Source organism: Periplaneta americana, chromosome 1, assembly GCF_040183065.1.
Source record: "Periplaneta americana isolate PAMFEO1 chromosome 1, P.americana_PAMFEO1_priV1, whole genome shotgun sequence".
Taxonomy (NCBI): Eukaryota; Metazoa; Arthropoda; class Insecta; order Blattodea; family Blattidae; genus Periplaneta; species Periplaneta americana.
Window position 1 is genome coordinate 92,035,170 of NC_091117.1, and position 27,431 is coordinate 92,062,600.

Genomic DNA, 27,431 nt, shown 5'->3' on the forward strand with positions numbered 1-27,431 from the left:
AACAGGTTACTAATGTACCAGTATCCTATGCAAAATATAATTATTTAATCTGTTCTAACAACAAGTATATATATTACAATAAGTAAAGGCCAAAAAATTAAATTAAAAGATTATTATGTATCCCTATACAAGAACGGAATTAGACCAGGTAAAGTATGATTATCTATCTTATAGTAGGCCTACTAGGTCACAGTTAGCTTCTATTAGGTATATGTTCAACTACAAATCCTATTATATTAAAACAACTTAAATACCTACAGAATTTATAATAATAATAATAATAATAATTTGTCAATAAATATCTTAATTTTTCTGTTATCAAGATCTAGTTGAATAATTTTTCTATGTATCGTGTTTTATATTGTACTTTACTGTGAATTAAACCAATATATTACTGAACATAAATAAATTGAAATGTACATGTATTATAAAAGCATGTCTCTAAATACTGTAAATATTAATTAATGGTCCTTTCCTTGGTGTTGTGTATAGCTGTGACCATAAATTGTAAGAAAACAAAATAAGAGAAAACTTGCATATCTCAGGACTAATCTAACTACTGTGACTGTGTATACATATCTTATACAGCTTATGAAACAGGCCAGATCATTTAGGAGTGTGATACTGTACTCATTTCCATTAAACAATAATGCATTCAGAACACTGACCAAAACATAGATACCAGTTTTTGCTAAGGTTTTAATCACTTTACAGGAGTAAAATTTAATACTGAAATATTGAAGAAAAAATTAGTTAACCTCAGATCATAGTTATTAATTTCCAAAACTGTTATGTAATATGTTGAGAAAATCGTATATTTGGATAACAGTATCTAAAATTCTATGTTGCAGAACAAGTAATCTACAAAGAATAATTTAAATCTAATATGGTGACATATATGAGTTCACTAAATTTCATTTAAAAAACAGAACCCCTAAAATGCAAAGTTTACGTGATTCATTGTTTTCTCTCTACAATACTAATCTACTCTTCATTCACACTTGAAATTCGTCTAATGTAACTTATCTCTATATCCATCAGACAAAATCCAAGGGAACCTTCGATGGATTAATAATTTTATTGTGTCTGCCATCGATCACTGTGTTTGCTCTTCAAAGTAGCAGTGTAACTTCTTCCGTCTATGTCATTTTATAGATGATAGTGAATGAAGTAAAACTATAATAACAATGACAGGGGAAATGAAAGTATCTGAGAAAGTCTACCCCAACATCGTTCTTGTTCATTAAAAAGTCTACTTTGCTTTGCAAGGATTTGAACCCAGGACTATGGCATGGGAAACCAAGATTAATAGTGCAGCCAATGTTGCACCTCACTTGAAATTCACCATTAAATGTGAACTATATTCAGACAAGTGAGTGCAGTATAAATGAAACTCTGCTCGAGATCAATTATTCTGCCCCAATTAAATTGAAATAATATTGTATTTGGATGTAATTTAGACAATACAAAATAGTAATACAAAATTCAGATCCTATTTGTCATGGCCTGATTGAAAGCTGTTAAATGATGCTAATCTGTAATATTATATTATTAATATTTCTCATCTCTGGTTTTGCCACAGATGCTATGTTTTATATACACACATATATTTTATTTTTCTTTGTGCAGGTATCTCATGTCAGAAAGTGTCTTTTTCACTGTCAATGGCCTCAAGGTGAATGCTGTAAAATGTGCTATAACACTGATGCTTGAACGTCTGTAAAACACCTTCATTAGTCTATTTTTATCAATAATTTATATAAGTACAGATGTTGATTATAATCAGCCGAAAATTGTTCAAGTGTTATTTAATTTAAAAGACAATCAATTATGATACAAAATTTTCTTTCAGCTGAAATAAATGTTTGATAGATCACATGTGTAATAATTTTATGTCACAAACATAATCTCAATTACTATCAAGTTCTAAATTATTTACTCCTAACATCTGAATCCATTCCTTCCATGATACAAAGAGTTTCTCTGAAATGCTGCAACAAACTTTGGGAGATGATTCTGCACACAAGAAGAATAGAAAGATCCCATATATGCATATGTCTGCAACTGCAGAATTTCAGAACTAAAGCCATTTTCTTATATAGAATCTCTGAGAGTAGATGCTCAAAATGCCATCCTCCCATCTGAATACAGGCCTGAACACAATGCTGCATTTACTGTTGTATGCAATCCATCATCCCAGGTGTTCAAGGAATGCTTGCACATGCTTCAAACATAGGTACGCTGTTGCAAAGTTTCCACATCATCCACAAGAAATCTAAAGGATTAAGATTCAGTGAGCGAGGAGGCCACATAACAGGTTCAACACGATCTATCCATTGTCCAGGAAAAACATTGTCAAAATTGTGGCAAATATTCCGTTGGAAATGAGCTGGTGTCTCGTCATTCATGAACTACATTATTATTAACTTTAAAAATAACCACATATGGGCAGGTGAAAATCCACACGCAATGGTCCAGGCAAGGCATCAGTGAAGATTTTCTCTTAATGTTTTGAGCGGGAAACTTGGGAGAGTGGCTCATTGGACCTTATGTTTTCTAAACACACTAACAGATAGGCTTGCCAGTCAATGTTCTGCTGGAATTCCTTAAAAATGCACCCTTACACATAACACAGAAAATATGGTTTATGAATGAATGAGGAGGTACCGGCTCATTTCAAATAGAATATTCAGAGTCATCTTAATAATGTTTTCCTGGACAATGGATAGGTCGTGGTGGGCCTGTTATGTGGCCTCCCCTCTCACTGGATCTTAATCTTAGACTTCTACTTCTTGCAGGGACATCTGAAATGCTTAACTTATGGTACTCCAGTGGATGATGTGGAAACTTTGCAACAACGTATTTTTTATGCATGTGCAACCATTTTCCGAAAGCCTGGGATGTTGGTTCATGTACGACAGTCAATGCAGCTTCGTGTCCAGTCTTGTATTCAAATGGGAGGATAGCATTTCGAACATCTACTATGAAGGATTCTAAATAAGGAAAAGATTGTAGCTCTGAAATGTGTCGGTTGTGGACATATGTGTATGTTGAATTTTTTCTTTCTTTTGATGTGTAAAATTACTCCAAAAGTTTGCTGGAGCATTTTAGAGATACCCAATAGTGTAAATCCTAAGGTCTTCACAGTATAATCTCTCTTCCATTCCAATCCAAATTACAATTTGTTTTACTGTACACAGAATTTGTAATAGATGTCAAGATTTTTTTAATGTCAAAATTTGTACATATCTTTCACTTATTTTTCTCGATTTGTGAATAAAGTAACCAATTATCAGGAATGAAAAAACAAATGACACCAATTCTAGGGAAGAAAAGAATCGTTAAATTCTTTTTCTTATGCACAAGCTAAAAAATAACGAATATATATTGAACTGAATAACCCATTTAAAATAAAAATTGAAATAGTACGAAACTTCTTGCACAGAAAGGGTTGTAAGAAGTAATGAAGTACATTCCATAACCTCTCCTACTCATCTCATACTCATCTTCCTGTAGTGCAACCTGTTTTTAACAAACGAGGCTCTGGAGAGCGATTTATAGTGGTATAATGCCATTTCAGCATGCTGACCTGCCATGGCATGTATAAGCGTAACTGGTGAAGAGAGAATATGGTCAGTGCAGTTGTCTGACAATCCTCCCAGCTGGTCATATGGACTTGCTAACCAACAGCAGGTGTGTTCCTCCTAATAGTTTGGGGGTTGCATGTAGGTGATATAACTGCCATGACATAAAAATATGGTGTCTGCATTAAAACGTTTATACTTTTTGCTGCGTTAGCCTTCTATATTGGAGAGCAACAGAGTTAATGGCTTTATTGCCAAGAACTTAGCATTGGTTATCAACAACAACTTACATAAAAAATCTCTTCCCAAGGCCCTTAAATTCTATCTGAATGTAAATGTCCAGAAACTGTCCCATTATTATTGTCACTTTCATCACTGTGATTATATACTTATACCCGAGTAAAGTTTTGGATTGAATGCGTTACATCAACTTCTTGTCTATGCGGATGACGTGAACATGTTAGGAGAAAATTCTCAAACGATTAGGGAAAACACGGAAATTTTACTTGAAGCAAGTAAAGCGATAGGTTTGGAAGTAAATCCCGAAAAGACAAAATATATGATTATGTCTCGTGACCAGAATATTGTACGAAATGGAAACATAAAAATTGGAGATTTATCCTTCGAAGAGGTTGAAAAATTCAAATATCTTGGAGCAACAGTAACAAATATAAATGACACTCAGGAGGAAATTAAGCACAGAATAAATATGGGAAATGCCTGTTATTATTCGGTTGAGAAGCTTTTGTCATCTAGACTGGTGTCAAAAAATCTGAAAGTTAGAATTATAAAACACTTATATTACCGGTTGTTCTGTATGGTTTTGAAACTTGGACTCTCATTCTGAGAAAGGAACAGAGATTAAGGGTGTTTGAGAATAAGGTTCTTAGGAAAATATTTGAGGCTAAGAGGGATGAAGTTACAGGAGAATGGAGAAAGTTACACAATGCAGAACTGCACGCATTGTTTTCTTCACCTGACATAATTAGGAACATTAAATCCAGACGTTTGAGATGGGCAGGACATGTAGCACGTATGGGCGAATCCAGGAATATATAAGTATAGAATGTTAGTTGGGAGACTGGAGGGAAAAAGACCTTTGGGGAGGCCGAGACGTAGATAGGAGGATAATATTAAAATGGATTTGAGGAAGGTGGGATATGATGATAGAGAATGGATTAATCTTTCTCAGGATAGGGACCGATGGCGGGCTTATGTGAGGGTGGCAATGAACCTGCGGGTTCCTTAAAAGCCATTTGTAAGTAGCAATCATAGGGATTTCCTGAAATCCCTTTTTACATTTTATCAAGAGCATAGAAACTACAGCACTATGTCACTTTGTTCAGAAAACAGTTCTGTGCAATCAGAGACGTCGTTGAAGAGGAGAGAGGGCAATTGCTACCACTCCCAAGTTTAAGGTTAAAAAAAATTAATAATTGAGTAGTACCGGTACTACTATAGAAAACATGTGAGAATTGTATCTTTATTATTAAAATAATCCACTTTTATAGATGCTTAAGAAATAACTATTATGGAACTATTGCTTATTGGAGCTAATTCAGGAAATTGTTTACGGCAATGGAATATCATCCAGCAATGCCTTGTCTCATTAGGAATGCACCAGAAAATCTGGTACCGTATTTTAATCCACTGCATAATTAAATGTTAATATTTTCAATGCATAAAATAAAATTTGTGAAGACTATAGTTATTTAATTTTACTATTATTTGGAGTAAATGTATATGCAATAAAATTCATGTCTTTAGGGATACTACTGTAGTTTACTACTTATAGATGTTACGGTGTGTTTTCACTCTGGCTTGGTTAGGAAGTGTCACCAGGCTTTCTTAATAAGTGACGACCTATTTAAAGATTATGGAGACAATTACGTCTAAGCTATAACCAGCCTCATGGGCTAGTGGTCAGAGCTTCTATAGTTCATGAGGTCCCGGGTTCGATTCCTGGTTAGAACACAGGAGTTTTTCCTTAAAGGAGAATGTTTCTATGTTCGTCCATGGTCTGGAAATTAAGTTAGGCTTAGGTTTAAGACCTCTCCTGGCATTTGATAATCATCTTATAATATCATCAGGTCAGTGTAATTCTGCCTTCCAGGTGCCCCAACCTCAGAAGTGGATCACAAATAAGCCATTGCCAGAAGAGACCAGAAATGTCAAATGACAACCTGGTGGCATTGGGAAAAAAAATGTCTAAGCTACTATTGTAAACCCTTAAAAAAACACAAGCACAGGTGTAATAAAAACTTCTGATGATTGATAATTTGTAATTAAGTATTAAAAGTAATGTAAGCAAGATTCAAGATGGAAAAACTTCTGAATTACACTTAGGAGTGAATTTTACCCTTAGTGTTTCTGCATTAATTTCTAAAATTAAAATTGTGTTAATAGCATCGCCTGTTGGAAAGGAAATATTTAGGATTTGCCTACAATAGAATTTGGACAAATGAAATCGGAAATTATACTACTTTTTACAATTTAGTTGTATACACAATCACAAAAGACAAATTTTATGTCTCAAAGCAACATATAATTCAGTTTAAATCCTTAAACCTCTGACTGAGGTTCTGGCTGATATGTAGGGTCCACATCTATTTTATCAGCCAGTACATCTCACTTGACAGTATGTGTCAGAGGAAGAACAATTGTTTGTAAACATCTGAAGTCTGAATAGTGTAATATGTAGCTAGTTGGCGATGCAATGGAAGGGGAAAGGAACTGGCCACCCTACCCCATTATCTCCTGGCCTAGTTTCTCATGAGTGATGCCTTGTTGGTGTCACTTATGGGGTCAAGACCTATCTTCAGACAGTTGACTAAACAACAATATATAGTCCTGTTAACCCCAATTTACGATATGGAAAATAATTCATTTCAGAGAAAATAGGGAAAGAGTATGCCAAAAGATGTACCCTGAAAGGTCTTCCCTAAATAATCTTCACCCCCCCTCCCCAAAGAAAAACTGAAATGTCGCCCTTTTGTGCAATCTGCAAAACAATCTATGCAAAACATTACCATGCGATTATCTAGAATTGGCACAGACACCTGAGTGTTTGGGAATGACACCAAAGAAATTAATAACAGTACATTGCTGTTGTTCAATGACACTAAGTGCAATTGTTGATGGAAAAAGTGGAGATTTTTAATACATGTGTTGCTCTGTTTTGTCTCATAAATCCAGCCACAGCTCATGTGACTGTCAGTTTCTCTTATAGGATCTACAGTTGGATCTCCTTAAGATTTCAGCTTCACTTTCAACAAATAGAACTAACAATGCATGTCATCTATTGTTGTAGTATCATTTTAAATGAGTGAGAAAGCAATTTTGAATTACTTATATTAGGCGTAGCTTGGATGTATTCCGTTATTAGTGAAGTATACAAGAACCCACAAAGCTTCGAATTTCGAATGTTGGATTTATCTTCGTTTTTAGGTGAATAAAGGGGTGAGGAAGATACCCAACTTGGAGTTATTCCACATTACGGATCAATGACTTATAACAGGAGGCATAGTAATGTAACTAAAAAAAGAGAATTCCAAGGTAATACATGTAGTTGTTAAACTGACATGTGCAATTAATATTATTCTTACTGTAAAAATTGTAATACACAATTTGGTTAAACTTATTTTCGGTTGACAGAGGTTTTACTGTATTTTCAATCTGGCATGTTTCTGAGTTTGAGATCTTAGAATCGTGTTTATACCTGTTATTTTGAGAAACTTACCATTTTTTTGTATGAAATTGTACATCTGTGATAGATAAGTGTTTATTTGCTCAATCATTTTATTACTTAGGGCTATTACAATTTTACTTATAATTGGGTCCATTCCCTTAAAAGCCACTGATTTTTATTTAGATGCTGAAAATTTTAAACCATACTATGTAGATGTTCCAATCTGTGTACTCTTGGTTTCAGAAGTAAAGAACCTTTGGGAGAGGGTTGGGTTCATGAAGCCATAAATCTTACTGACATGCTCTCCCAATTAATGAAACTATGGATAAAGAAACTGTCATAGCACCCCTGAGAATGCTGTGTTGAGAATTCTTCATTTTTGAGAGAATATCCCTGCTACTCATTCACTTAAGGCGGCCTATTGTTACTGTGGTAGTAATAATAATACTTATAATAAATGTAATATTATTCAATTGATTTAATTTATCCGAAAATACAGTGAAAAGAACCCAACCAGGAGCAAAAGCTGGGGTTGTAACAAGACATCTCTCCTATATAACCTGTCAATCACTGTCATCTGTGTAGAAGTGGTGTGGGGGCAGGGTTCTTCACTGTGAAGCTGAGAGTATTGATCTTTGCAGTTGTAACTTCAGAAAGTGACATTATTACCTGGTCATCTGCAAACAAAATTGTATGATTTTCTTTGCTTCTTGAAATATGAATACCTTTACGTTGTTTTCTTTTTATTTCAATACAATATTGTTTATATCAAGTGAAATGCCACTGCTCAACCGATGGTTGAGCTGTAGGGGTAATCTGTGTCCTGCCAAACTGTGATCGCAATTCGTGGCATGATAAACTCAAATAAAGAATGCTTACGATTTAATATAGAGAAGCTTACCTTCTGGTGTTCTGAGTTTCTGATCCAGTATTGAGCTCAATCTTCAGACACACAGATACTGTGCATATACTTACTCCGTATGCATAAATTAGCGAGTTTGTTGGTATTTAAAGATGAGCAGTTGTCATACATTCTCTTGCACCCAATATATAGCAGGAAGACTGAGTAAAACTTGGACAGTGAAGATGATCCTGACCCATACCTTCATTGTCAGGTAGGAGATTCTGCATTATCAATTATGTAAATGTTTATTGAGGCAATCATAGCCTGTAAGTAATCTGAATCTTGCCACTGCAGATTTTTGTGGAAGTCAGTTATTAAATTAGATGTACTGCATAATACCTCCCATTTTTTCAATTTACTTTAGAAGAACTGTAATTTTTTATGAAATTGTTATATTGTGACATTATGCTTTTAACAAAGTGATCAGACACAGGTATAGAATGACTTTGGAGTAATTTTGCTACTTTCCTTGCCCAAGAAATCATCTGTCTCATTACCTCCCACATTGTACACCGGGGACAGGACAGAATATCTAGAAGCTTGGAGACAGTTACTTTTAAGCGGTCCGACCACCCCCTCCTCCCGCACTAGCAGGTACGGTACCATTCAGCTGCAAAACATTTTCTGAACAAGTTATTGTATTGTGAGAGAGCAGCTGTATCAGTGAAAGTAAGTGGTCAACGTTTTCAGTTTTAGTGCAACAAACAATTCTGCTGTGTGTGGGTTCTTCTGTAGTGACATCACTGAAGCCTCTAGTTGTTCTGTCCCCGGTGTAGCATCATGCTCTAAAACAGCATTTTTCAACATGTGGTAGACTGAAGTAATTTAAAATCTCGCAGTATACTCATATAATCTAAACCAGTGGTTCCTAACCATGGGATTTTTTTTTCCATAAGAACATTTAAAATTACGAATTTTTTTAAGGTTCGTTCACAGTGATTCCTGTGGCGGAAAAGGTCGCAGTTGGGGGTTTTTCTAGTGGTTCTCCTGTTTCCCCATATTAGACATCTACATAATTCTGTCAACATTCCTCCATTTCGTAATCATTCCATAGCATTCCCCAAATGCTGGCTGGCAAGGCATGGAGGGACTGGCCTAGGGATGGGTGAGTTGTCTACTTGAAACCTGGATACGCAGCAAACCTTAGTGTAGTGGGAATGCACCTATAGTTTCATTGCTGTTATTTTCGGCGTGACTCCTCCTCTTTGCTTATGCCTTAGGAAGTGAAGGCTCATTAAGTCTAGGTAGGTAGTATTGTTCGCCATTTTTGTTCTTTCGTTGCCGAGCTACCAGATGAGGAATCTATTTGCCACACTGTTAAACATCATGTCGCAGCTCCTATGATAATAAATCAAACACACTGTAATTGAGCAAATAACTGAGCGGCAAATAATGTCCTCGTGTGCTTTCTGTGAACACCAACGAAAGAACAAAAATGGTGGTATATTATTTATCGAGCCTTAGGAAGTGTATAAAGTCATCAGCAGTGAGTAGCACAACACATGTTTAAATGTAGCCGACCTGCAATGTGATTGGCTGTCGGAAATAAGAGAGATGGGGCTATAGCTTGAGGGTCAGTGCAATAGATCTAATGTGTCATAGTGATGGGTTGTAGTCAATTTCAATTCAATATTGGTCGATATTCCAAATTTACCAGCTTGGCAACCCTAGCTGTGCATCAGTCATTCTTTCCTCTGCCAATAGCACACCCACACTATGTTTACTGAATGTTGACTTGTGCCAAAGTTGACTTTTTACTACTATTTTCACTTTCATTTTCTTGTGGCACACTAGTTGAAAATGCCTAGTCTAAGGGACCACACCTGGACTTGTGTAACAGAAAGCATGCTCGCCCAATATGCATGGGGAAAGAATTTTCAGCCAGTGTATGGGATCAGTGCCCACCCAGCATCATGGTGAGTTTGGGAAACTATGCTCAGTAGGAAAATCAGGTTTTGAAAACCAGCTATAATGGCTGGGAGGATCAGCATGCTGACCACACATTAGTCCGGTATTTACTGGTTGATCATTTGCCTCTGCTGAGGCATGTGGCCGTGAGACTATCAGTCGGATGGTTGGTCTTGGCCGTTCGTGGGCTGTGGTACCATGAATTACATATTATACATTACCTCCCACTTTGCAATGAGCAGAGATCCACTGAAGTACCCACCATTTATTTAATTTCACCAGTTGTCTTAAAATTTTATGACACTCTAGAATACTGAGGTTTTTTTGCTATTACATCTGATGCTATAGCAAGGATTGCAGCTTTTAAACCTGATAGTATCACAGCCTTTTCAAATTTATCAACTCGATAAAGGAGATTTTGTAAGATTGAAAGAACAGCTAAAATTTCACCTTAAATATTAGTACTGCTTCAGCCTAATCCTCTGTAAATGCAAGAATGGGAACACATTGCACCAACATCAATACCTCCATGACTTGTAAACAGGACTCAGGTGTAAAACTATGTGGTTACTAACCAACAAGATAATTTAAATTTATCTTTCCTAATGGCATTTTAAAATGTCTGGAGGAGTATCAGATTTCTTAACATCTTCTGTTAAAGTTAAATAATATTTAACATCAAATAACTTTAAGGGATTGTGTTTTCTAATAAAGTTACCTTTAATTATGGAAGTCGTAATTTTTGTTTGAAGTCTCAAACCAGAGTTAGACAGCTCTATAGTGTTTTTAAGCACACCTCTGATTTTTTTGTCCCACTTGCTGTAGGGTAATCCTATTAATTTCTCATAATGTATGAAAGCTGCTTTTTCAATTTAAAAATTTATACAGAGAGATCTAATGGAAAGTGATGTCTGCCTTCAGCCATCCAATTTTGTTACTGCTTGTCCCATATTATTGCTATATAGAATATTCTATTAAATTAATAAATCAATCAAATGATTCTCAGTACACTACTTCCCACAACTTTTGCGATCTTGTATGTGCAGCTGAGAACTCCACTTGTTGAATCTGACGATATTTAGGTTATTGGTTAAAATTTACATAGCTGTTATTGGTGTAGTTTCAACAGTTCGTGTTATTAATCAAAGTATTTGTAATGATTCTGTAATTATTTTTTTCCACATTTATTTTAAATTTAAATCCGTGGTACTACACCCCATGAAAGGCCATGACCGACCAGCTGACTGCTGGTCTCGCATCAACATGCCGAAGCAGAGGTGGAGATCATCCAATCAGAATTTTCACATTTATGGTTATTACCATTTCTTCACAACGTTAAAAAATTATATTTCTATACATCATCATCCGTCACGAATTAGGCCTGTGTAGACCTGTTTCGGCCCCATCTAGTAGTCTTCTAAAGGGTCTTCCTAACCTTCGATGTCCTCTGGGTTGATATTGCATGATCATTTTAGGGATTCTTGAATTGTCTATTTGTTTTACATGGTGTAGCCAATTTAGTTTGTATCTGTTTATTTTTTCTTCTACTGACTCTACTTCTAATTGTTCCAATATTTCTTCATTCTTTTTTCGATCTAAAAGAGTATATCCTGCTGTCCGTCTGAGAAATTTCATTTCCGTTGCTTTGATTCTGCTCATACCTCTTTTCCGTAATGTCCAAATCTCACTTCCGTATAAAAGGGAGGGTAATGCTAGAATATTATGTATTTTTATTCTTGTGGATTTTTGTACTAATTTAGCTTTTAATGTATTATTTATTATTCCTAAACTTTATGTAAATTTTGTGATTTTCTTGTTCACATCTTTTTCATTTGGTAAGATATTTCACAACCCAGATAACTGAAATTTATATCTTATTTACAAGCCTGTCCAGAGGCTAAAAGTGGCAGCCCCACTACTGGACTACCTAACAATAAGGCTAGTAACCTATCTTAGGGAAAACTACATTACTTTCAAGCCTCAGAAAAGTGGCAGCCCCACTACTGGACTACCTAACAATAAGGCTAGTAACCTATCTTAGGGAAAACTACATTACTTTCAAGCCTCAGAAAAGTGGCAGCCCCACTACTGGACCACCTAACAATAAGGCTAGTAACCTATCTTAGGGAAAACTACATTACTTTCAAGCCTCAGAAAAGTGGCAGCCCCACTACTGGACTACCTAACAATAAGGCTAGTAACCTATCTTAGGGAAAACTACATTACTTTCAAGCCTCAGAAAAGTGGCAGCCCCACTACTGGACCACCTAACAATAAGGCTAGTAACATATCTTAGGGAAAACTACATTACTTTCAAGCCTCAGAAAAGTGGCAGCCCCACTACTGGACTACCTAACAATAAGGCTAGTAACCTATCTTAGGGAAAACTACATTACTTTCAAGCCTCAGAAAAGTGGCAGCCCCACTACTGGACCACCTAACAATAAGGCTAGTAACCTATCTTAGGGAAAACTACATTACTTTCAAGCCTCAGAAAAATGGCAGCCCCACTACTGGACTACCTAACAATAAGGCTAGTAACCTATCTTAGGGAAAACTACATTACTTTCAAGCCTCAGAAAAGTGGCAGCCCCACTACTGGACCACCTAACAATAAGGCTAGTAACATATCTTAGGGAAAACTACATTACTTTCAAGCCTCAGAAAAGTGGCAGCCCCACTACTGGACTACCTAACAATAAGGCTAGTAACCTATCTTAGGGAAAACTACATTACTTTCAAGCCTCAGAAAAGTGGCAGCCCCACTACTGGACCACCTAACAATAAGGCTAGTAACCTATCTTAGGGAAAACTACATTACTTTCAAGCCTCAGAAAAGTGGCAGCCCCACTACTGGACCACCTAACAATAAGGCTAGTAACCTATCTTAGGGAAAACTACATTACTTTCAAGCCTCAGAAAAGCAGTATAAGGATAGATATTTGTATACATTTTGTAAAAAAAAAAGTGTTTACTATGTGTGGAACACCCCCACTTTTTTCTTGCCAGTTGTTTTAAGAGCGAAAACTTTTTTTATTTTGTCTTTTTACAATTACAAATATAGGCTACTCAAGATGTTTCTTTCATGATAGATAATTTTGTATCAAATACCATCCTCAAATATTTGGCCTCATATGTTTCATTTAGGCCTAATCTTTCACCATCCAACTGCAATTATGTTTTCAATGGTTTCTTCTTTAGTGAAAATAATTGATAATTTTGTCAGCATTTATTTTCATTAAACTGTTAGATGACCAATTCTGTAAATGTATTAGGAAGTGTTGGGCAGGGTTTATTAATTGTCGACTCTGATTTTTAGTTTAGACAACCACATCATCTACAAATAATGAGATTGTCATTCGAGATCTTCGCTTTATGGGTAGATAATCATTGACTATATTAAAAAGTGTATTAGTGAGAACTGAACCCTGTGGCAAATCTCGATGATTCTATATTTAGATAAATTGTCATGTTTTGCGACAACAAATTGTTGGCTAATGAAATCACTGATTCAGTGTAATATTTTACAATGTCTCAAATAATCTATACCTGCAGAGTCATATGCTTCATAAAAATCAATTAATATTGCGAAGTGTTTGCAAACAAGTGTGAATGGATTGAATTCTGCCTTAAACAGCAAGGAAAGCATTTTCAGCATCTATTGTGAGCGTGGCGAGTAAATTTAGTTATTCAGAAATCCGATATCAATCATTTGTAAATCGCAATCATTCAAAGATTGGTCGAAGAGACTACAATTTAGTTTCAAAGCAGTAGTCTGTGCTGCCAAATTAACTGTGGTTGTCAGTTTCAAGACACCCTGCCTCTTCAATGTGGAGACAATAGATTCATCATGTCATTGAAGACTATGTGGAAGTAAAACAACTAACTCTGTTGCTTTTATTGAGACATGTGACTAAAAATGTGGAAAAATGACAGAATCCAGTGAAAAATCGCATGATGATAGAAACATGACTTTAGATGCGTTGTGGACGAAAATATGTCCACTCCTTAAGACTTTCATGTGCTGCCGCCCACATAATCTCTGCGAGATAATAAGGCCATGCTTCAACTATGGTGGAATGACTTCTACAAACTTCAATAATAAGAGAACTATTAAGGTAACAAGAAAAACCTCCTGCCAGTCCAATGCCAAAATTTTTTGGTCCACTGAAAGCCGTTCTGGAACAATCATGGTAAGGTGTACTTTAACAGTTTTAGTACAATTTTGGTTCATGGTAAAACAATTTTACTCTATTTTTGGTCCAGGGAAATTACTCGTCTCTAATTCACTGATTTATAGTACTATCATGGATCACTGTAGGATAACAGCTGTTCTAAGCATTGAAGATATTGTCTGTGGCTCCTTGAGAGGCCTATGGGCTTTCAAACACGTGTTCAGCAGTGATCTCTGTATGGTTCTATTTTTATCAAGCATTTTCTGTTCAGGATTTTGCAGACTGATTTTCTGTTTTCTTAATATTCTTGTGTCCGCAATTTCATAATCTGTTTTGTTGGTATACTTTGCCTAAATCACAGATTTTTTTTTATACTTTACTCTCCGATTTTCTATACATTCCAAGTCACTATGATATTTTCCTCTGAAACTATCTTTCCTCTCCCAAAAATACCCTTAAAATCCCTAATTCTCTGGGCTGTAATTTCCAAATATATCCTGCCAGACAGAAGTTTCATGCTTCAACATACGAGCACATCAAATTCCAAAATTCACAAAACACAGCACAATGTGAGCATCACCATTCAGTACTATTGATTGTTTGCAGGATGAAGGTGGTAACACAAATGAAGTTACCAAGGTTAATTGTTTAAAGGTAAAGACACTCTAAAGTAAACATCCGTAGAACTTGTTCTTTTTACAAAATAATTAGAAAATGAAAAGTGCAAAAGAATTACTTAGTGTAATAATTTGGCACATCTGAACACTGAACAGAAAAGGGATTCCATATGAGTAAAGAAGCCATAAAGAAAATGACCATAAACCATCCCTTTCCTTTAATATTTTCATTGCTATGGTAGAATTAATAAAAATTTTTCTCCCCCAACATTAAAACTTCACTGGATTATTGTGTCTTTTGAAGCAGTGCATTGTGTAACATTTACCTTGTTACTGTTGGTCAAATGTTCGAAGACAGTCTGAATCTCACAAGTGATACCTTGATAATGTTAATTTAAGCATTCTAACATAATGATCCAAGCAGAGTACATTCCCTTTTGTAAGACACATCATGCATAGCGTGGCCCGCCAAAGTAGTGTGCAACTTAAAAATGGGTCACAATCATGCCATGTACCTGCAATGTGCAGAACCCAAATCACGTAAATGAAGTGGGTAGGTATTTGACACACACACGCACACACACAAACAAACTAGTATAACTGTTCTTCTTCTTAATCAAAGATGATAATTGCTATCCTGTTCTGAGGTTGTGACTTAAATTATTAACGAGAGTAGATCTAACTTTTCTAGGGAACCAAGATAAGAATAAATAAGGTTCCACCGAAAAAACACACTTGTCAAAAGGCGCAATAATCCAATAAAGACAAAGAAGATCCTAATATTAGGAAATAGATGAGTGACATACTTACATTAAATGTCAAGCAATGCATTCCTTTTGTAGAAAATTATGAAAATTTTCTTTAAATAAACTTATATAATATACTAGAGTTTATGCATGCACATTCTTTATAAATTCCTTTAAAAATATTTAATAATTTTCAGAAATTATTTTAACAGATTTATTATTTACGAGCAAATAGGAGTTTTCATGGATTGACAAATAGTTTGATACTGTGAAGTACAAATGTCATTTTTGTTATAATAATTACAAGTTTACATAATTATAAAATAAATTCACATTCAAAAATTAGGTTTGAAATCACTTCCTCTTATACATCACTGAGCTTGTAACTAAAATGAATACATTGGACAATATCAAGATGTTTTATGGGGCTATGTAAATGTATTCATTTTAGATACAACTGAATGATAACAGAACTGGAAAACGTATTAACAAATAAAATATGCTATATAACCACCATCTGATATACAAATACTGTTTTCAAATTGTGTGTTATGTAGAAGTTTCACATAATGTTGAATAATATTACCAGTGACTTTGAGATTGTTTTTAAGAGTTTTTTTTTTAAATATGCAAATTGTTCGAAAAAACCTACATTGGGCAGTGTTGCTGACCAACCTTGACATTCTAACCTGTCTACTGCATTAAGTCCAGCACGACTTTAATCCAAAGCCGCAGCACCAGAGATGATTTCAATCAACTCGCGGGTGATCACAGCCTGTCGGGTACGATTGAAGGTCAGGGTGAGTTTATCAATCATCTCGGCAGCATTCTTACTGGCGTTGTCCATGGCCGTCATTCGTGATGACTGTTCACTGCAAGCACCTTCTTTCATTGCATAGAACAGAAGAGATGTAAGAGAGAACTCCATGTAACTCTGAAGAACCTCCGAATCCAGAGAATCGTAAACATTCAATTTAGGTGCAGCTTCAATTGCTTTCAGACTAAAAAGTGGTAGATCAGCTGTCGTATATGAAACGACGGACTTAAATCGATTGTAGACAATTTTTCCTGATCCGAAGTCATAACCACTAGTCAAAATGTTATTCGCAAGTTTAGCAGCATCAAGGAAGGTTGGAGGTTTGCGACCTACCTCGTTTGCAACAAATATTATATTCTTGCCATATATACGCTGCAAAATGGCCCTGGATTTATCTCCAACACAGACAATTTTAGTATTGTCTGGGTCCTCGGCCAACTCTTGTTTAATGGTACGGGATACCTGTGTATGTACTGCTCCACAGAGCCCTCTATCGGAAGTAACGGCAATAACTAACCTTTGTGGGGTCTCACTTACAGGTGCCACTTCTGCCTTTTCATAGAAAACTTTGGCACCTTCCCCATATGGTCGAGCTTGTCTCAACTCCCTTTCTGCTCTTGTATACTTAGCAGCTGATACCATCTTCATGGATTGAGTAATTTTCTGAATATTCTTGACGGATTTCAAACGAATTGAAATTGCTTTAAGGGTTGCCATCCCCCTTACCTGTTGTTGCCCATTTAGGGGCACCATGGTGCCATATCTTCCCAGCATCATTTTGACGGTCCCTTTTAGTATTCCTGCAAAGACCGTCTGGTGCTCTACTTATAGTGTCGCACTGTAAATAGAAATAATTTATTTTATAATCGATTATTTAAACCATACAACCATTTTGTCGTCTTTTCTATGTAATATTAAGTTATTTCCATATTTAAATCCTTTGCTGAAAACTCACCAAATGCCCTTCGTCCGGGCCGTCCGGACACACCGTAGAGCAGAAGATGGGAGCAAAAGGAAGATGGCGCCAGGCGAAATATGAAAACATTATATTAATATACGATTACTTCTTATTGTTAATACAAAAACTACTTTTAATTATGATTCTAAAAATAAAACTAGTGTTTCTCATTTACAAGTATTAATATCAGATTATTAAGGAAACATTAAACTTTGCAAGGCATTGACGTACGTTATAATTGTCATACGCAAATTCATTCGTCATATACATTTGAAATGCCAACGTTGTAATATCATAATGCTATGATTATTTTCAATTATGTTTTAAATAAAACAAATATATTATTACAGTTATGTGAATTATTTACAGTAAATATTTAAGTGTAACTTACATAGTTACATAGTTATCTTACAGAGGTATAATAATAGAAGTTAAATATTATTTAATTTGGTAGCAATGAATAGTAACCTATCAAAGATGTCATTATCATCTGATTGAGTTTAGCTACCAACACTACATAAAGAAACATAATTCTTCTTATACAAGCTTACGGTGTTGATAAATAGCAGTATTATAATTTTAAAATGTTTGGAAGGTACTTATGACATATACAGATATTGAAGTGATTTTAAGATGTTATCTATGTGGCATAATTTTACTGCCCAGTGTTGGTAATTCTGTAAATCACAGTCATGTCGGTGATGAGTGAGGACGTGAAATTTTGCTTATAAGTGGCACAAAAAAATAGGAGCTTCATGCCGTTCCAGCTGGAAATTGCACGAGATATGGAAGAATACGAACAGGAGGTATCTGTTGTGGATGTGTATGATATTGCTTCCGAGATTGGTAAAGAGTTCGAGAAGATTATTGATGCTCATGGCACGGAAGCTGTCACTAGTTTAATGCCTAAAGTAATAAATGCACTTGAGCATTTAGAAGGTCTAGCAACCAAAAATGAGCGTGAAAATACCACTGTTCAAGAATTGAAAGCAAGAATTGCTCAATTAGAAAATGATAAAGTAGAGAAAGCTGAAGATAGACAACGTTTTGAGAAGGTAAGTTCTTGCGTGTAATGTATGATGCATACATTTTCCCCAGAGTTATTGCATGACGTATTTCAATAATACCTACGAAAGGTCATGAAGTGACATTTTAGGTTATATGAATCAAATGTCAAGCGCTGTTTTTTTCGTAGACATAAGTTGCCAAGTTTATGTCCGATTATTTAAATATTGGGACTGTTTTAATACGAAAAAGCATTTCTATTTAAGGAATTGGAACAAATAGAAGAACACTGGCGACAAGAATCTCGAGATTTGGTTGCAATGGTGACCCGCCTTCAAGAGGAAAATCGTAAGCTGTCTTCTTCTTTAGCAGAAAGACAAGATCACTCACCAGATGGAGCAGGTGTGTAAAAAAGTAATTTTTATTGGTATGTCTTTACAAATTGCGTTACTGCGTTAAGGTACAAATGTATTTACGTATTATTTGACTTCTAGTCGAATCACATGTATCGTAAACAAAAGAAAAATTGTGTGCCGACACCAATTTCGCACCGAAATAAGGGCGGAAAGTTGCTGTGGAAGTGGGGGCAAGCGGGATCGCTCCATCAAGGTGGAAGGGTTAGGCAGCAGGGAGGGGCAGGACGTACATCTCATTTCGGTGCGTTTTCTTACTGATCACAGAAAAGGCGAGTTTTCTTAAGGTCCAGTCAGTGATAGGTTAGGTTACTTTAGACTTGTTGTCGAAGAATGTCACTACCGCACCCAAACCCCTCTCTCAAAGAGTACATATCCGCTAGTGTCTGGTTGGAGGGGTCCTTGCTGTTCATCTTCCTTTGGAAAAAAATTGTAAAGATTTATTTTTTTATTTAATCGAAATTGAAAAATGTTGATCTTAGAACACACTTTACAATTGGTATTACGGATCCTGGTATCACTTCTCTGATGGTTTTGTCGAAATGTTCTTGGCCATACTTAATAAAAAGTTTTCGGTAATATTGAAATATACTGCTGTCGCTCAACATTTATTCTGTAAATGTAATGGGATCGTTTACCTATACACAGGAATAAACCTAACCATGTAGCAATTAGTATTCAGGATTACCATCTCACTACATTTTAAAATATCGTGCAGTCTCGTGGGGTGAACCTAATATATCATTTCATTTTATTTTCATTTGAAATAAATTTTAAATTTATCGAAGGTAAAAAAAAGGTATCCCCGTAACATGCCATGAAGGCACTTGGGGGGCATGGAGGTAGAGCACCATGCTTTCCATGACCTCGGCACTAGAATGAGGTGGTGTGGTCGGCACCACACTCTGACCGCCTTTTACCCCCGGGAAGGACCCGGTACTCAATTTTAGGAACATTCTTTTTCTTTTTTTTCGGTGATAATAATTTCATTAAGCCTTAGGTCTATTTGAATATAGACGTATCTGTCAGATAATTTGGAAACAGTGGAATGAATTCATTTCGTTTACGAAGCAGAAAAAAATAAATCACTGTCATGAAAATCTAACATAGAGTACTTACTTTTTCATTATACCTACGTTTTACATGTTTTGCAACAGTCCATTTCCTTTGTGATGTTGTGAAAGACATTATTACTTACAGCTTATGGTTTGCTAACAAACGACATTGTGGAACAAGTGCACAGTAACAGAGAGACCAGATTTTCCCATATGCCAGTTATGCATTAACTCCAGTATTTTACGGAATTGTGGAACTGAAGAAGTTGAGGAATAAAAACTCTTCTCTCTCTCATCTTATCTACCATTTTTCTCTCTTTTTTCCGTCTCTTCTCACTTTCTAGATACTACCTTCAATATGGGGCTACTTTTATATCAACGTGGGGGCCAGCTACCCCATAATATACCTTCGCCATAATCCTTCAATACTGTTATGAAAAACCAACATAATGTGTAATATAAATATGAGTGTCAGGGTTAACAGTAATGCCTATAGGATGTAAGAGTAGTCCAAAAGTGGCACAGTATGTGAATAGATAGTGATTTCTATACAATTACCATATATGCCTGCTCCTGTATTGTGCACTTAAGCTGACATTGTTAATAGCTTGATAGAGTAAGATGTTTTACGTAATTTAATAAGAGGGTTTATGACTGATGACCAATAATTCTTTAAGACAGAGGAATCCTTCCATGTCTGTGCAGTCATCTGACTGAATGGAGTAAAAACTTAGAATTAAATGGTAACAAAAAGTATAAATAGATCTGCAAGTAGCTAGTAATAAATTTTGCAAGAGAAATCATTCTGCATTCTATATGAACTGGTTAAATCTTTTCATTTGTCAGTTTATTCTAAACAATAAGTTACACAAAATCGCGATTTTTTTTTGTTTGGACAGATTGCCATTATGCATTGTGTCGATTTCAAATAGGCTAAATACCCATTAATTTTTTACTAAAATGTATATCATGTGCGTCATTTCCAGAGTGAGTGAAAAGTATGGAACAATGCTTGTAACTTTCTTATTTCTAATTTTATGAAGAAACTATTTATACAAAAGTTGTAGGGTGTCAAAGAAGGAATATTTTGAACATGTTTTCAAGTACTATACTTTTCATTCATAAAGAGTGTGCCAATGAGTCGGTTTTTTTAAATGGCACCATGTACTTATTTCCCCATTTTCGGATTCTTCAGGTCTCAGTACGTACAAAATCATATATATATTTGCCATTTATAAACTATTGTTTTGTAAAAATTACCTCTTTTGATGACAATGTATATGTACTGAATAAAGGGAAATTTGAATGCTTCAGTATACCAATTTGAGGAGGCTTTGGATTAAACAATTGCAGGCAAAAACTAATAGAAACAAGTGAATAAAGCTAATAAAAAACAAGTGAATAACAACTTTAAACAATTTCAAAGACAGATTTATGCATTGTTTGGTAGTAAATGGGGGGGCCATTTTGAGCATCTTTTGTAAACTGAAAACAACATATGATGCAACACAACAATGCTAATTTTGATTTTAATGGGTTTTTCTTACTTTACAATCCATGTATTGCATTATTATTGCAGTTAAATTTTAATGGTGCATATCCTACAATGTGTCTTTTTTAAATTATAAATTTAAATAATATTAATATTGTTATTCAATTGTTTTTATTAGCTTTAGTCACTTAATCTCTATTAGCTATTGAGAAAGTAATGAATGAAAATTATCGGAGCAATAAAACTGTTGTAAATAGTTAATAAAGCTGACATGAGTGTACACATCACAAGTTCAGTCTCATTGAAAGAACTCAGTAAAGTCATAAAAACCACAAAAGTGTTGTTAGATATCAAGACAGACTTCACATTTTCACATTTAATCGTAGAACTGCTTACTTTTCCAAGCATTTTATTTTTTATTATTTATTTATTTTTTTTTCCACAATGCATTTCGTATAGTAGGCCAGTTAGAAAGTAAAATGGAAACTATCGAACCAATTCTTCTATATAAGTCTAGTTTTTCAGGTAAAGTTCCCTGTGAAGCAGACTTGAATAATTTCAAGGAAAAAATTGTTCCGGGGGTCCCAGAACAATTTTTCTCTTGAAATTATTCAAGTCTGTTTCACAGGGAGCTTTACCTGAAAAACTAGACTTGCATAATATATACGTTACTGTAGGTACATTAACAGAAAACTACAATTCCAAGTCACACAGAGTTGTGTGCATTCGATGTGGGTCTCTGGCATCTTGTCAGTCCATTCGAGTTGTGTAGATATAAAGGGAAAAATTGAGACGGTGTCGGGTTGAGTTCCTGGGTAGCTCAGTGGGTAGAGTGCTGGTATGTTCAACCAGAGGTCCCGGGGACGATATCCGGCCCCGGAACAGTTTTTCCCTTGAAATTATTCAATTCTTCTGTAGTTATAATATTATTTAGTAAGTCCAGTTTAATTGATAATGTTGGTTAACTAATAAAGTGTCACTGTAAGGAGGTCTGAGCATGTGCATCAAGCTGAGGCTTGTCACTATATTGATAATGCTACCGTGCAACTTTTTCTACAGGCCAAGAATAACTGTTCCTGCTGTAAAACTGCCATGTTTCTGTCGATATGATAGCACATTGTAAACAGAACTCGTAAACATGGTTCTGTGACATACGAGTATACATTTCATAGAAGTTCAGTCTCATTGGAAGCATTTCTTCTCAGGAATCCCTTAGTATTAGTGTCATAATGACAAAAGAGACCTGTAGCTTTTATTTTTTCAGGTGAAAAGGAAGGAGGGAACAAAAGATGACACGTTTTATTTTCAAAGCAATTATGTATATTTTTCAAAGTTATTTAATGCTAATTGCATTGCTAAAGGTTTTCTAACTTTTTTAATTTGTACTCAGCAGATTAGATTTCAGGAAGTTTGAACGTTTTATGACTATTATGGCTGTTTGTGGGACCTTTTTTATATTGTACATTTATTATTATTTGTATTTCCCAGTTTTTAGGTATCTTCTGTTTATACCATATAGTATTAAATTGTTCTAATAATACATGACTGTACATTTTTTTTTTAGATATATACCACCACATTTAAATAATTCAACATTCATATTTTTTCTTCATTTAATTTTTCGATTCTTTGACTTTTATAATACAGAATTGAGCTCTTCTATTGTTACATCGTCTTCATTTACTGCACAGTCATCTTCACATTCTGTCTTGGTTCCTGGACGATAGTTTGTTTCTAATTGTAATTTATAGGAAATTTTGAAACTGCTTCTCTGTGGGCCTGTAATATTACATTCTAGAGATTTAACAAATTTGTCCCAGTCTTCTTGTCGGATGTTTTAATTTTTTGACAACACCTCTAAGTTTTTTGTATATATGTTTTCGATTACTGATTGATAGAATATTTGTTTTGATGGCCAAAAGAACATTGGAATGAGTAGGCTATGGTTGACATATAATGCAAGAAAGGAAACTATTTTGTCGCAGTATGATAACAATGAAAACACAACCTTTAACACATTAGGCCAATATCAGTGGCTTAAAAGTGCAGGGGGATTCTTCCACCCCTATCATAGGGATAGAATGCAGCAATAAAATCGAATCAGATCTTAATGATCACTTATCAGTATTATGAAATAAATTAAACTGTAATTTGAAGCATCATCATCATCCTTCCATGTATATGGTCTAGTACCCGTAACAGTCACTTGTCAATGTTTTAACTGACTGCCCAAGGATCTCTTGCTCAGAGAATGATAATTCAACATTATCCAAGGAATTTTAGATCAAGGCATTCTGTTTATACGTGATTTTCAATTTTGCCTGTGATTTTGTAGATAATCTACGATTGGTTCAATCTGTAGTTTATAATGTCACATTTTCTTAATGTGGTACTTTCTTGTGTATTCTAATGTACGTCTCATATATTTAATTTCTGCCGCAATTAATCTCTGTATGTCAATACTATGACTTGTGCAGGCCTCACTGCTATAACATAATATAGGTCTGGTCAGTGTTTTGTAAATTCTGTTGTGCTTGTGTTTCTGTACCAAGGTTGGTTTAAATATCCTTTTAATTGTTCTGTTAAATTTCATAATTTTTTCATTGAGAGTCTTTCCTTCTTCATAATATGATTTGATATCAAAGAAGATTAAATTGTTGTACTTGGTCCAGATAATTAATTATAATTGATATGAACATTTTGTTAGGGTTATAAAGAGTAGTAATGCATCTCAAATAGCCTCTCCTACCCAATTCCCATCCTCACCTGCTCGTGGCACAACCTGCTTTAACTAATGAGGTTCTGGGGACCAAGTTACAGCGGTATACCTGTTCCAATGACATGGAGCAAATGCCATGTAATGCCTATCCAGAGGCTATATAAGGTGGCAGCCTCACCACTGGACTTACCTGGCAATAGTCTTGTAAACTATTCTGGGGAAATTCAATTACAGTTAAGTCCATTGAGACCTCTACAGACCACTAAGTCTAGTGCTTGAATTGGATGATGATGATGAACTTTTGTTATGGGTGGGTTCTTTCCCTAAAAAAGCCATTACTTTAGATTCATCAATTTAAATTTCCATATTGAAATTTTCTCCATTTTGATGGAAATTATGAACTGAACATTGTAAATCATTCTCTGAAGTTGCTATAAACACTATATCATCTGCAAATGCCTGTTATTTTTGGAAAATAAATTAATTTTATGTGATTGGTGCTTTGATAACCAACGTAATTGTTTTGATCTGATATGTGTTTTTGTAGCCTATGTAAAGTAATTCAGATCAATATTCAATAATCCTCGCTTAATTCAAAATTAATTTAACCCAATATGTCGATATCTGAAGTTGAATAATTACAAAGGTAATTATGTGAGAAAAATTTGAACTTTTTGCAGTTCCAAGCATTATTTTTCCTACTACCATATATAATAAAAGTCAGACAGATGGTAATAATGTACAGATGAGGCACACTTTTCATGATTTGCATAGTTGTTATAGAGAAATTATAACATTTGGAGTTAATGGAATGTTTCTTGCGCATTCTTAATCTTTTTACTTACAATTTTGTATCTGTAGTAGGTAATGTTTCTAATATATAAATTAAGAACATAATATGGTTATGTATTTTTGAAAACTTTCTGTGCTTTTGAGTGTTTAATTAACGAAAGAATCGTTATTTTATTTGTGTAGTCTAAATAAAACCCTAACCATTGAACTTTGGATATAGGTATCTAGTGAGTTAAAATCAACATAGAAAGAGCCGAAGTAGTTGCACTTCGGTTTCTAAATGTTAAACCCACAACACTGCATATAAACTACACATGCTGTGTCATCATTACAAAGTTATTTGTTTTACTGCAAAAATATCTCATGCAGAGAATGCAAAATTTTATTTCCTTGTTTCCTCCTGTTCAGATATCTATGTTGGAAATTTATGCAACAAATTTTCTTAACAGTTTCAATATTCCACAGTTATGCATGTTTCTGATGCACAGAATGAATGAATGAATGAATGAAAGAAACAATACTCCACCTTAACCAACAGAATATCGGCTTTTGAAGTGTTTTACACACACACACACACACACACACACACACACACCCTCACCCCCCCCCTCTCTCTTTAGTTTGGAGGATTTGTCACATTTTTATATTTATATCTCTAGCTAGTATTTGAAGCTGTTAGGCATAATTGTAGCTCAATATGCTATGTTAGGAGAGATTTTGTTTATTGTACTTTAAATATAGTAGAACACCGCTAGTACGAGCTAATTGGGACCAGGGTTTGTTCGGATTATCGAAATTTCGGACTAAGGAGGGATCATGAATGCAAGCAGGGAAACTATGCCTTTTTCTCTTCCACCCTTCACTGTCCACCACTTTGTTCAGTTTCGAAGTAATTCATTCGCTAGTGCTAAAGTAAGTATAGGCTGTATATTGTACACTTTGAGTTTCTAAATACTGTAACATTAAATTGATTTTCACTTCAAATACACTTTTTTTTTCTTTCTTCCTTTTTTTCCTCCCTTCGTCTCTCTCTCTCTCTCTCTCTCTCTCTCTCTCTCTGGCATATTCGAATTATTAGCAGAGTTCTACTGTATGGTCTTTCTCATTTCATCTTCAGAAAAAAAATCAGTGAAAAGTAGCTTGACTCATCTGAGGGGGTTGCCCTTCTTGAGATAGATCACGATTACTGTGCAGAATATAATTAAAGCATTGTAGTGCTGTAAAACTGATTATGAAATAGAACTATCTACACACTTAGAACATTCTTGATGCCGAAGATGTGATATTGTTGTTCAGTCAGTTGTTCGAAGACAAGTTTGAACCTCATAAGTGACACAATAAGGCATCAATCATAAGGCAACTAAGCCAGGAGATAATGGGGTAGTGTGGCCAGTTCCTTTCCTCCTCCATTGCATATATTGCTGACTAGTAACATATTACACTAATCAGACTTCAGATGTATAAAACAATTGTTCTTCCACTGACAATTATCGACAAGTGAGATGTACTGCCTGATAATACAGTAGATGTATAATCAGCCAGAACCTCAATCAGAAGTATGGTATACTATTCAGTCACATCTCTGCCCATTTTTCATATTATATATTTACACATAGCCTTTTCTCAGAAGCTGTGTGACAATTTTTTTATATTAAATATTTACTTTTATTTATTTTTATTTATTTTATTGGGTTATTTTACGATGCTGTATCAACATCTCAGGTTATTTAGCGTCTGAATGAAATTAAGGTGATAATGCCGGTGAAATGAGTCCGGGGTCCAGCACCGAAAGTTACCCAGCATTTGCTGGGAAAACCTCGGAAGAAACCTCAACCAGGTAACTTGCCCCGAACGGGATTCGAACCCGGGCCACCTGGTTTCGCGGCCAGACGTGCTGACCGTTCCTCCACAGGTGTGGACATTAAATATTTACAAGCCATTTTTGTGGGAAGTATATTATGTAAAGTGATTGAGGAGAAAGATAATCATTTCCGGAGGTTATAATATTGGTTATTGCGAGAAAAAGAATTTCTATGAATTTGTGTCTATTTCTGAATGACTATGGCATTAGTGTTTGAATCTGGTATACTGAGATTTTTCTTTCATGCATACTCAGCTTCTTAAACTGGATATACAGCACAAACTATGAGTCAAATGGCAGTTGATTGTTATAATACTGATGCTTGGCATGTTAAGAATATCACATACTATATCATATATTACATTATATGGATATGATGCATCTCTTACAGTTTTTGCTGCTGCAAATTAGGGCCTATCATTTATTATTTCCGATCCACAGAACATCCGATTCAAGAACGTGTACTAGGTTCTCAGTGCATTAATTCTTACGTGGTATTGCATTTGAAAATCAACAAAGATATGTGTGAAATGGAATGCATTCTTTAGTTGGGGGTTGTTCTACTACAAGTACATAAATAATTAGTACAAGAAAAATGGTTAACATTACATGAAGTGTGTGCAACAGCTTCAGGTTGAGCTAGAAAGTGAAGAGATGCAATTGTTCGTTTGTTTGTTTGTTTTTATTGAGTAAATGT

The 27,431-nt window shown here is 35.0% G+C and overlaps 2 protein-coding genes across 7 annotated transcripts in view; one reads left to right on the top strand and one right to left on the bottom strand.

Moving 5' to 3' along the window:
- Positions 1-15,822: 15,822 nt before the first annotated feature.
- ATPsyngamma (ATP synthase, gamma subunit) lies at positions 15,823-17,528 on the bottom strand. The gene is made up of 2 exons (XM_069824035.1): positions 17,395-17,528; positions 15,823-17,277 (listed from the first exon to the last, which is right to left on the bottom strand). The coding sequence occupies exon 2, from the start codon at positions 17,214-17,216 to the stop codon at positions 16,341-16,343; it is 876 nt and encodes a 291-aa protein (XP_069680136.1). The 5' UTR covers positions 17,217-17,277; positions 17,395-17,528; the 3' UTR covers positions 15,823-16,340.
- A 412-nt stretch (positions 17,529-17,940) lies between these two features.
- The window catches only part of Rilpl (Rab interacting lysosomal protein like), a 107,010-nt gene continuing 97,519 nt past the window's right edge, over positions 17,941-27,431 (top strand). Inside the window, exons 1-2 of one of the 6 annotated variants that reach the window (XM_069824061.1) lie at positions 17,941-18,452; positions 18,669-18,804. In XM_069824061.1, coding sequence (XP_069680162.1) covers positions 18,153-18,452; positions 18,669-18,804 — 436 coding nt within the window. In that variant the 5' untranslated portion in view covers positions 17,941-18,152. The remainder of the gene's footprint in view (positions 18,453-18,668; positions 18,805-27,431) is intronic. The other 5 variants (XM_069824048.1, XM_069824055.1, XM_069824040.1 and 2 more) reach the window with 5 other exon arrangements.